A 12,882-nucleotide genomic window follows, 5' to 3' on the forward strand; every position below is an offset into this window, starting at 1 on the left:
TAAATTTTATTTAAATTGATTTGCACAAGAATCCGTCTTTGAAGTACGGATTACGGAACACACTGACCTTGAAACAGCATTCCAAAGAGAGAGAAAAGTATGGCTAAATGCCAGAATCAGTGAATCCAATTGAATCAATGACAAAGAATACAACTGTCACAACTCACAACACAAGTTAAGAATGAAATGCACGCAGTGCAGTCAGCAACTGTCACATCACACATGCCAGGCATGACTACTCTACAGCCAGGTGGGGTTCTTCCTAGCTCCTACCAAGCCAGATAAATAAATTGAAAAATACTCATCATACTTTATGCTAATTCACATAGAGATAAAAGAAAGGAAATACCTAATTCTATATTTGGTTAAGAGGAAAGAAGGGAGAGAACAAAGAAAAGTTTAAAATTTAAATTAAAAAATTTGAATTTTTATTTATAAAAGTCCATTTTTCTTTTATAATTTTTAAAGAAAAGACATTGTATTATTCATGTTTTTTTTTTCTCTCTTTCTCTCTTTATCACCTCTTCCAAATATACTATAAGAATATATGAATTAATTCATATAAAATTGTTTTAACTTAATTAATAGCTTCAGTTTCAATCTTAAACATCTAATGTAATTGTTTTAAATATTGAAAAAACTTTATTATCTATAATTGCTTTTAAAAAAAAAGAAAAATAGAAAAAAAGGAGTATCAATTAAGTGTATATATTATATTTTTTTATTAAAAATTATTTTTCTTAACTTAAGTACATTAATCATTACTATGCAAACACTTGGTTAAGTGTACATAATGGATGGATGATTAACGGTAAATTTAATAAAAAGATACATTTAATTTATTAACTAATTTCTTGATTGATATTTATCTAAAACAACAAAGTTGTAAACTATAAACACCACCCTCCCGAAAATAAAACTCTAGCTTCCCTTCTTGGGAAGAAAATACTAATAGTAGTAATAGCAATACAAAAGGGCCACGTTGAATCCTTTACCACAACAAGGTGATTTTGATTTTGATTTAGTCCACGCCAACCTTGTTCTAAAATTTTAGATTTTTTCCAAGCCTCCACAAAAAAGAGCTTCGGCCTTTTCCACACTGCACCCAAGACCCATCGGGCCATCACAGCCACATGTTTCAATCACAATCGTCCATTTTAACCTTCCAAGTCTTGCTTTTCTACTTGTACAAATACCGTCAAAAAGACCATTTTGAGGAAACAGCCATGAACTATCACGGAAAGTAAAACACTCCCTCGTTCCTTCATTCATCACATTCACACATCTCTCTCTCTCTCTCTCTCTCTCTATATATATATATATGACTCACATTCCAAACGACAATGTAGCCTTCAACATTATTATGGCAAACCTTAGAATTAGACCACCTTCGAAGGACAAAGACATCATTGGGAGGTTCATGCCCAATAATGGTTGCTGCAAGAAGCACCCTAACCACCGCCAATCTCCTGGTGTCTGTTCTCTTTGTTTGAGACACAAGCTTTCTCAACTATCCTCAGCTTCTATGCGTAAAACAACATTGATTTCTTCGTGCCGTTCGTCTTCCACCTCTTCTTCTTTGTCCTCCTATTGCTCCTCTTCCTCCTCTTCTTGCGCCTCTCCTACGCTTCCCTTCCCTTTTCACAAAGATTCTAAGAGTGGCTCCAATTCTGTTTCCATCTTTTTATTGAGCGCAAAGCATGGTGGAGTACTCAAAACTGGGTCAATGAGCGTTCTTGCAACAAGGAGAAGAACAAAAGGTGGTGGTGGTGATGGTGATGGTGATGATCGTAATAAGAAGAAAACTGGGTTTTGGTCCAAGTTGCTTCATCCCAAAACCAAAAGCAAGAGAATGGATGAGATCAAAGGCACTAAGCTGGTTCATTCTAGGTCTCTAATAGAAACTAGACATATATAGCTAGTGATCGATGATCATTTTTTCATCTCTAATTAATTAGTGATTCTTTCTTTCATTTGTTAATCCCACCCTTTAATTTTTTGGTGGATTATATGTTGTTGAGTATTAATTAGTTCATCTTTCCAATTTCCTGTAAGCGAAAAAGGAAAGAAAAATAGAGATCTTGTATTGCATGATATGCTTTGTGTATATTTTTTTGTATATAAATGAACGCTTTCTGGATCATTAATTAATAGGGAGAGAATAATTAAAGGCAAATATATGAATATACATAACCAGATGTACGTACAGTACGTATATATATTAAATTGTACAAGGATCAATGTGCCAGAGATTGTTCCTTTTTTATCTGATTCTATCAAAATTATTTATATATGTTATTACTGGCGGTTATAGATGTAAGTATTTACAAGAGGAGAGATCGGAGAATACTTATTCAGTTGAACATGTCGATTAACTAGTTTGTCGAATGGAAACATGTATTGCTGGCATGACTTGGCAATAAATCGATCTATGGATGTAATTGAGGCTGTGATCTCATCAACTTAGAAGGATAAATTAATGCCCCAGTTGAGAAATCAAATCTAATTTAATAAAAAGGAAAAAATATATCTCTTAATGAGTGTTTAAGGAATAAAAATAATTAAAAATGCAGTGAAAATGCAATCTTTCACGCATAAAACTTAAAATTCTATGCTTTTTTATTTTATTTTATTTTCAAATCCTCGATTAGCAAGTGTCCAGCAGGAACACTCATTAGCATTGTCTAAAAAGAATCAAGAAATATTGTAATTAGAGAGAAAGATCACTTTTATTTTATTTATGAAAATATGAGATTAACTTAATCATTAAAAAAATCATGAATTTAAATCTCTTCTACTAATAAAAATTAATAAACTAACATCTAATTAACTTCTAACCTTTGCCAATAAAAAAAATTATTTTACTTATTTTAATAGCATAAAATATCTTTGTTGTGGATGACCACCATTAATTTTTAATTCGTTACTAACATTTATTTGAGGATTATTGTATGAATTGGTCGTCGACAATTTACTAAGTATTTATTAGTAAATTGATGAGAAATGTTAGTAACTCACTTGATTTATTATTAGTTGAGTTTGATTAGAAATCATAAATTTTTATGAGTTTTATTTCTAGTTTATTAAGTCTCACTAAAAAATTTGTAGTTTTTAAATATATTTAACCAAAAATAAAGAAAGAATGTATTAGAGAGTGTTGTTAACACTTATCTGATTATGTGAATGGTTATTATCCATTTTTAATGAAAATTGTTATTCATTTTTAGTGGTAATTAAATAATCAATAAATATTGAGTGATTATTAGTAGTCTAATCATAATTGTTTTTTTTTAAGAGAATCTAATTGTTGTTGCTAATGGATATTTGAATGATTGACATTATATATCCATATATATGAAAAATGTCAATACCATTGATTTTTTTTTACAGCACCATTAAATTATTTATCTTTGATTAATAAACCGTTGGAAAAAAATTGTAAATATTTATTAAAAGAAAAATAACATAATTAATTATTACACAATAATGTCATGTACCTTACATAAGAGGTTCATTTCCTCACTTGAATTGAATGGCTATCACTTTATTACTATCATATCATTCATTTGTGAGCAGTCAAAGTAAATTATAGAAATGTGAAATTAAATTGTTTATGACTCTAATTACAATTTGAATAATTTCTCATAATAAAAGTTTTAGCCCATTAAATTAAACTATACTTCTATGTGGCTTTTGATGTTATTTTTCCATTTTCTAATCAGGTATATATGCGAGATCAAGGAAATTTACTCGAGGTGACAAAATTCAATGGTGGGTTCACGGTATTCGGGTCCGAAACTTTGAATTTTCTTTTTCGTTTCTTTCCTTAGCCTTTTGTTTTTTTTTTTTAATTTTGTTTATCTTGTTCTTTACGCATATGCAGAGATTAGTCATAATAGGAAAATCGTAACCCTACTACTTGACAGCTCGTAGATAATATACCCGTGGGACCATTGTATATTCGCCCTCACAATTTTCTTTGCATGCGTTGTAAAGTTCAAACATCTGAGTTGCCACCACAAAGATGAAAATTAATGTCTTCTTCATATATGGAAGACGCAGGATTTAAAAATTCAAGTTAATTAAGCAAAAGCAGAAAGAAGACCTAGATCCAATCTTCGCGGCAATCTCAAAGACTACACATTCTAGTACAAAAAAAAATGTCGTCGTATTCACTCGTAATTTCTTTTTAAAAAGAGGAGCACAATATTATGTGTACACATTAGCAAGCAAAAACACACGTACTCATACTGATGAGGAGCTAAATTATAATTATCAAATATAAAATAATTATTGATGGCAGTTACCAATATAAGGTTATAGTATCCATTTGTAGAGAGTAAATTAACTTAGCACAATTTACAGATAAAATTTCTCTTTATCCCGTAAGAGAAACAACCTTCACATTAGAAGGAAAGACAAAGACTCTCTACAATTGGAGATCATAAAACTCAATTTTCTAATCAACCTTTTATCATCATTCCATTATGACTAATCCAGGTAGGCTTCCGTATATCATTTTTATCATGATTTTGAGTATGTCACATAAATGAATTCTACTCTTCATCTATGTAACAGTAATTCCTTTATACATGAAAACATGTGATTAGAATTAATGATTGTCTACTAAAATGAAATTAGGTTGATTAATTGAATCCTTATATTTAAAATTAAATCTCAAGAAAGATTTCTCAATTAATTAATGCAGCTAACTACTTTTTCTTGCGTCATTTACTAGTGTTTTTTTTTCTTTATTGAATGGTCTTCGGAAAAGCCAGAGACACTGCGTCATTTATTATTTGCGATCTCTTGAAAACTAAAATTAAATTATTTCATTTGTTTAACTAGAACTTAGAAGAAGGATCTATATATTAATTATATTATACAAGTTAGATTTACGTTCGTATTAGTTAGAATCTAAAGCATTTTGAAGTTTGAACTTTGAACGGTGGAGCGGTTCCACTTTTTTATTTTCCATCAAAGTCTATAATAAGAAAGAATAAAAAATAGTGAAATCACTTTTTTATATGCTTCTGTAAGCAATGATACTAACACGTATGCATTACTTTTTACACAATCCATGTTTTTTCTTATAGAAAAATATTAATTATTAGTATTATTAATTTTTGTCGGCATAAATATCCACTGTTAAAAATGTCCTTATCGAGCGTTTGATCTCGTAACCAAAATGAAAATATTTCATGTCTGAAAAAAAATGAAAAACTTTAGTATTGAAAATATACATGCATATATTTTGAAAGATATAAAGAATCGTTTTAGTTGAGAAGTTGAATTAATCATTTTGGATTTTTTAAGACCCATCACTTATGATCAATTGGTTATATATATATATATATATATTATAGTGATTTTTTATTCTTATTGTTTATTTTGTTAAGATCTAATAGTTATAATAAATAATTAATTTTAATTATTAAATTACTCTTAAAATGTAAATCTTTTAGAGACACACGCGGTTTCAGTTGATTCTTGCTATATTTGGTCTTAAAATGTAAATGACTCTAATAAAATTTTCAAAATATGAGCAAAATATTGAATGTAACTTATGAATATTGTTTAGTTTAATCATCTGAAATTTAATGACATTGGTGATTACTATGATAATATTCATTATAATTCAAGAATTAGACTTGCCAAATTCATATAGTAGAAAAAAGTTATTAAGTAAAGTAAGTTTTTAATTTTTATAAAATAAAAGGGCTACATTTATTAATAAAAGGATTAACATATAAATCTCTCATTTAAAGTAAAAAAGTACTCCCTACAATTCTTTTTATTTGTCTCTGCAGAGAAACCAAAAAATACAATAAAATTTCTTAAACTTAATAAAATAATTATGATATTTCTTTTTAAATACTTTTTCATAATAAATGCATATGTGTAACTAAATAAAAATAAGATGAAAAGTAAGAATATAATTAATAAAAAATATTTAATATTATCTTCAACTTTAAAAATAAATAAAAATTAAAAAACAACGATAAGAAAGAAAACATAAGAGTATTTTTTTTAAAAAATTATTTTAGGTCTTGTTCATTTTTCTCGAATGAAAAGCATCCTAATACTACATGTTAGAATGCCAAATTCAATAATATGTTGGGTTGACAGAAGTTTTTCTAAAAGATTACTGTATAGATTTAAACAACAAGCAGTTTTATCTCAATTATAGCTACTTAACTAGCCACTACATATTAAAAAAAATCTTCCTATATATAATCGTCTACCAAGCAGATTTGAGAAGCGGAGAAAATTGAACCCCCTTTGAATTTGTGTGTGATTTTTCTGTTCTTAATTCTAAAGGAGCTGTTCTAAATAATTTTCTGTCTTTTTTTTGTTGCTGCCTTTTCTTGTTTTATTTTCCCACTCATAAAAAACAAAACAAAATCTTTCCCATGACTATGCAGCCATAGATCATAGACAAAATTTTATTTTGTTATACCGCTCTAACCAGCTCTCTTTCTTTTCCTATGAGGAATTGGTGTTTATAAATTTAATATTCATAATATCTTTTTATGAGTATTTTATTTCATTAATATAATAACTATTAAATTAAATATATTAAACTTTTTTAAGTTATTGATTTAACTATTGATTAATGCGTTTTAGAAAATAAATAAGTCCAATAGCTCCATTGAATCCGTCTATAGTAGAAAAGTCATCTAGTGTGTTTGTATCTCCATTCTCCTACCCTCAAACCTAAGCTCATTCTTCCGTAAGAGTTACGGAAGAAGTCCGTTAGCATTCCACGTGAAGGGCAAAATTGGAAGAAAGGTGAAATGCTGGGTGCACCAGCAATACTGCTGAGTGCACCTAGCAACACCCAACTTTGATTTGGGCCGCTCCTTGACATTTCAATCCAGATAACTCATTAACAAAAACATAATAAGGGTCATGATGGATTTCGTGGGGTTGGGTTACGTAGGTCTTAAACACAATTTCTGATATTTTGCAGATCATGTATTTTGATTTTGAGTTAATATGAAGGCTTTAACACTGACGTTCTCGTAATAATTCATAAGAAAATAAAAAAAAGGTAAAAATAAAATAAGGAGATAAAATAAATTGAGTTTGAAAAAACTTAATTTATTTAATTTTCATATTTTCTTCTCTTATAAATACTTATAAAAAAAGTTATCTAAACATAAATTTAGTTTATTTGAGCTTGTTTTGGAGTGAAACAATATCATAATACAAGAAAATGAAATATTAAAAAAATGAAGAATAAAAAAGAAAATAAAAAATCAGTAATCTTTTTCAATTATTTATATTACATTATGTATATATGCATATATAATTTTTTTAAATAATTATATTATTTTGAAAATAAGTTGATTTAACAATTTGTCAACTTTCGCTTTTAATGAGGAACAGGTTAGTTATAATAGCTTGGTGATTTGTTTATCATATTTATTTCCTAATTTAAAATAGGCAACTTCTCAATTCTCCCTTTTAAAAAGAGGCAGTTTAGCTAAGACAACTTTTTGTTAAGACAATTAAATTTGTCAATTCTCTTTTTTTAATAAATGACGCTGCAGCTAAGGCAATTCGCTGAACCATTTCTTGTAAAAAAATATTTTTTATTTGTTTCCTAATTTAATTTATGGATTGATTTAGCTTTAAAAGCTTGTTAACTCTTGTTTTAAAAGGGAGACACGTTAGCATAGACAATTCGGCAGATCATTTTTCATAAAATAATGCTTTATTTATTATTATACTGATTTCTCAATCCAAATTAAAGAATCGATTCAATTAAGACAACTTGTGAACTCTTTCTTCTTCTAGATGATACACCGCCATCTTTAAAATTTATTATCATGTTTAGATAATTTAATTGCTCGACCTTCTTACAATTTTCAAACTTCATGTTTGCGATTCTTTTCTAGAAAACAACGTAGCTTTTAGTTCACCATTGTACTGTATTAAGAGATACATTGGAGTAATTAAGGAAATTTCCTGTCAACTATCTAACTAAAATAAATTTTCTGTCAAAACCAATTCCGGGCCATGTCGAGTTTGAAGGATGGGTCGAGTCCTACACACTCCTAAATACCATTAAATACTTTCAAATCAATAACACACACATACGAAGTTATGATCAAATAACTAAATATACCATTTTTATATGTATTGACTAACTTATTAAATAATATCACATATACTTTTTTTTTATCTGCAATAATATCATTGTTATGCAACTGAGGGGTAAACAATTGAAAGAATTTTTCACTATTGGATCATAAGCAACCATATAAGTGAATTTAACATCATATTCTAACTAAAATCTTTTGATTCCTATCCGATGTGAAACTTTACCTCACATTTGTGTTCCAACAATCTTTCTCTCAATTCCAAATGATAGTTTCCCTCTCTAACAAAAGTCATTTTCAATTCACAAATATCTAATGGTGGCCCTTAAAGCTTATTCTTAGCGACCTTAGCTAGTCTAACCATTGTCGTCATCTTACTCATCTGATTCAATTACCAAGTCGAACCATCAACTCTAAAACCAAATGTAATGCAATTGAGGGGGTAAATGCTGTGAAGATTTTTCACCAATGGACCTGAGCAACCACATAAGTAAACTTAACACCACACTCTAACCCAAAATCTTAAGGCTTCAAATTTATGAGTCTTCTTCTCAGTTATATGGTGTTCAATCTTTCCATTCTTACCAAATATGAGACTTCATCTCACACTTGTATTCTAACAGTTGCTCTGCTCTCGAGGATGTAGGCGCATTTATTAACCCTCATTAAATCTCTTTGTGTTTGTGTGTAGGCGCATGTGATTTCTCTAATCCCTTTAGAATTCTAGTGGTTGTTGCTAGCAACTAGTATCAATGGCGCTTAACTCGGAGCCCAAATTCGAAGTGGGAAGTTCAATGAAACTAAGAATTTTAGATGGTGGCAGAGATGAGTTAAGGATTTGTTGGCACATCAAGGACTTCTGAAGGTGTTACGCGACTCAAAGCCTGAGAAGATGAAGGATTTGGATTGGGAGGGGTTGCAAGAAAAGGTTGCGGCAACCATACGCTTGTGTTTGGCAGACGAGGTCCTCTATTACGCAATGGAGTTGACGTCTCCAGAAGGGTAGTATGAAAGAAATTGGAGAGTCAATATATGTCAAAATCATTTACGAACAAACTCTATCTAAAATAGAAACTGTATGGGCTAAAAACGCAGAAGGGTTCGAATCTCCAACAAAATGTGAATGTCTTCAATCAGATTACCAGCGATCTGGCAAGACTAAGATTGCTGGAATACAAGTGTGAGGTGAAATCCTACATCAGATAAGAATGAAAAGATTAAACATCATATAAGTGAGGAGAAGACCCCATAAACCTGAGTTTTAAGATTTTGGATTAAGGTGTGATGTCAAGTTCACTTATATGATTTGCTCAGTAACCCATTAGTATAAATCTCTCCAGTATTTAGCCCCTCAATTGCACAACAATCATAAATATTAATTAACTAGTTTATAAGCCTTTTGTTTTTAAACTCCTAATATCTAGCTTATAAAATCTCAACTAACTTATGAGTTAATTTTACACTCTTAATTCTTATTTTATTTTGGATAAAAATCATTTTAAAAAAATTATTAATAATCTCATGATTTATTATAAGGCAACTAAATTTTAATGAATGTATTAGGGTATAGTGAGATTTAATTTTCACAATTTTATATATATATATGTAATTAGCCTATGATCTAATTATAAACATAAATGCCTTCCAATTTTTCTATTTTTTAATAAAATTGGTCATGACTTTGTAAACAAATATATAGGTACTGATCTAAACATGCAAATGAATTTAAATGTCATATTCAGATCAAATAGCAAAAGCTAAATAGCACAAGCATACCTCCAGTCATTGCAGATCAAACACGAAGTGGTGCAAGCACGAACTCATAGTCAGCTTTGTTTTTCCAGACCTTTACTCACTCTAAATAGATGATGTATTTTTCTGAATAGAGAAGTAGGTTTGGTGATACAAAATTGAAAGCACCCCATCCTATTTATAGAGTCTGCCCATCACACAGCTCAACCAATTCGTTATCAGAACGTGGGTTTGAGGATAGGGACGTGAGTTTGTTACTGAACGTTGCAGAGATAAGGATTGAACGTGGGAGGAAAATGGACTAGATTCAGAAAACAAATTCCCAAAAAAATTACAACGGGAAAAAACAAAAAAATAGTTGAAATAGAATATGGGCCATCCGAAAATTTCATCCTTCTCCCACTTGGTCCATTTAACTCAACATCAACCGTAACAAGAAACATAATATATGAGTCATGGCGATAGGTCCTCTGATGATGAGTAATATCTTCTATGTACCACAATATATCAAGTCTCTCAACACTAGCTCTTAACTTAATGAATAAACCATATGTTTATTCTAGATCTAAACCGAATGATTTTTCTCGAAATAAATAAATATGTGCACAAATCCATATGAGAAAATATCTAACTGAATAAGAGTTTCATTGAAAATAACAAATGTACGTACAATGAAATTACATCATGGAACCAAGTCCCATTTGTACTACATGATCCTTAAAATTCTTTGGTGGCATGTCTTTAGTTAAAGGATCAACAATCATCAACTCAGTGTTGACGTGTTCAATGACCACTTTCTTTTCTTTAACACGTTCTCTTATGGCTAAGTACTTGATGTCAATGTGCTTACTACGACTTCCACTTTTGTTGTTTTTAGTCATAAACACCGCAGCAGAGTTGTCACAGTACAACTTTAATGTCCTAGAAATAGAGTTTACAACTCTAAGGCCAGACATGAAACTCTTCAACCATACACCATGCAAGGTAGCCTTAAAACAAGAAACAAACTCAGCCTCTATAGTGGAAGTAGCAATTAAGGTTTGCTTGACACTTCTCCAAGATACAGTTCCATTGGCTAACAAAAAAATATAACCGGATGTTGATTTTCGTGAATTAACGCAACCAACAAAGTCTGAATCGGAGTAGTTAATCACTTCCAGACAATCAGTCTGTCTATACATGAGCATGTAATCCTTTGTTCCTGAAGATATCTCATCACTTTCTTGCAGCTTTCCAGTGGTCAATATCTGGATTACTCTGATATCTTCCCAAAACTCCAATAGCATATGCAATGTCAGGTCTAGTGCAAATCTGAGCATAAATAAGGCTTCCAACAGCTGAAGCATATGGAGTATTTTTCATGTGTTCCCGCTCAAAATTATTTTTCGGGCACTGACTCAAAGTGAGTTTGTCACCCTTCATAATGGGAGCTATACTCGGTGAACAATCTTTCATGTTAAATCTCTCTAAAACTTTGTTAATATAAGTCTCTTGAGACAAACCCAAAATTCCTCGAGATCTTTCCCTATGGATCTTAATGCCAATGACATAAGATGCTTCTCCCATATCCTTCATATCAAAGTTCTTCGAGAGAAATTGTTTCACCTCATATAGAAAACCCTTATCATTAGTTGCAAGCAAAATGTCATCCACGTATAACACAAGAAATCAAATCTTACTCCCACTGACCTTTTGGTATATACATTGATCCATGATGTTCTCTTCAAAGCCAAATGAAGTGATGACATCATGAAACTTCAAATACCATTGGCGGGAGGCTTGTTTCAAGCCATAGATTAATTTATTAAGCTTGCAAACTAAGTGCTCACCTTTAGTAGAGGAGAATACTTCAAGTTGTTTCATGTAAACCTCTTCCTCTAGATGACCATTAAGGAATTTTGTTTTCACATCCATTTTATGTAACTCAAAGTCAAAATAAGCTACTAATGCCATAATTACTTGGAAAGAATCTTTTTTAGATACAAGAGAGAAAGTCTCTGTGTAATCAATTCATTCTCTTTGAGTGAACCCTTTGGCAAAAAGTCTTGCCTTATGTCTCTCAATGTTGCCTTATGAGTCTTTCTTGGTTTTAAAAACCCATCTACATCCAATGGCTTTTACACCACTAGGCAACTGTACAAAATCCCAGACTTGGTTAAACGCCATAGAATCCATCTCATCTTTCATGGCATTATGCCACAAGTTTGATTCTTTAGAACTCATGGTCTGTGAAAACGTTGCAGGATCATTTGTAGCTTCAATGTTGTAGTTCGATTCTTACAGATACACTACATAATCACTAGGAATCACTGACCTTTTGACTCTAGTAGATCTTCTTAATGTTACCTCATCACTTTCTTGAGGAACTTGTTGCTCAACCAGTTGTTCAATAGGTTGTTCAACATTATCTTGATATTCCTCATCAATAACTTGATCTGTATGATTGTTTCCAATAATTTGTGGATTTTCAATCATTGGTTGTCTAACACCTGTTTGTACTTGAGGGGTGTGAATGACAATCAATCTATCATTTGAGCTAGAGGGTTGAGCTTCATAGTGATCTTTTTCAAAAGCAATGTCTTGAAATTGATCACTCCCACTAATCAAGTCATTCTCAAGAAATTTTGCGTTTCTTGATTCCACAATCCTAGTGCTATGTGATGGACAATAAAATCTATACCCTTAGGACTTTTTAGCATATCCAATGAAATACCCACTAATAGTCCTTGGGTCTAGTTTCTTCTCTTGTGGGTTATAAACTGTCACTTTAGATGGGCATCCCCAAATGCATATATGTCCCAAACTCGGTTTCCAACCTTTGAATAACTCGAAAGGTGTCTTTAAGACAACCTTGGTTGGAACTCGGTTTAATATATACACAATCGTCTTTAATGCTTCAATCCACAAGAACTGAGGAAGTTTTCTATTACTTCTCATGCTGCTTACCATGTCCATTAAAGTTCGGTTTCTTCTTTCTGCCACACCATTTTGATCCGGAGAACCAGACATAGTATACTGGGCA

General features: G+C 30.8%; 1 protein-coding gene across 1 annotated transcript; it reads left to right on the top strand.

Annotated features, from left to right (window-relative positions):
• The first annotated feature begins 1,286 nt into the window (after positions 1-1,286).
• Positions 1,287-2,147, top strand: LOC114409260. The gene has a single exon (XM_028372657.1). It carries the CDS (start codon positions 1,322-1,324, stop codon positions 1,916-1,918), a length of 597 nt encoding a protein of 198 aa, XP_028228458.1. The 5' UTR covers positions 1,287-1,321; the 3' UTR covers positions 1,919-2,147.
• Positions 2,148-12,882: the final 10,735 nt, after the last annotated feature.

This window comes from Glycine soja, chromosome 4, assembly GCF_004193775.1.
Source record: "Glycine soja cultivar W05 chromosome 4, ASM419377v2, whole genome shotgun sequence".
Taxonomy (NCBI): domain Eukaryota; kingdom Viridiplantae; phylum Streptophyta; class Magnoliopsida; order Fabales; family Fabaceae; genus Glycine; species Glycine soja.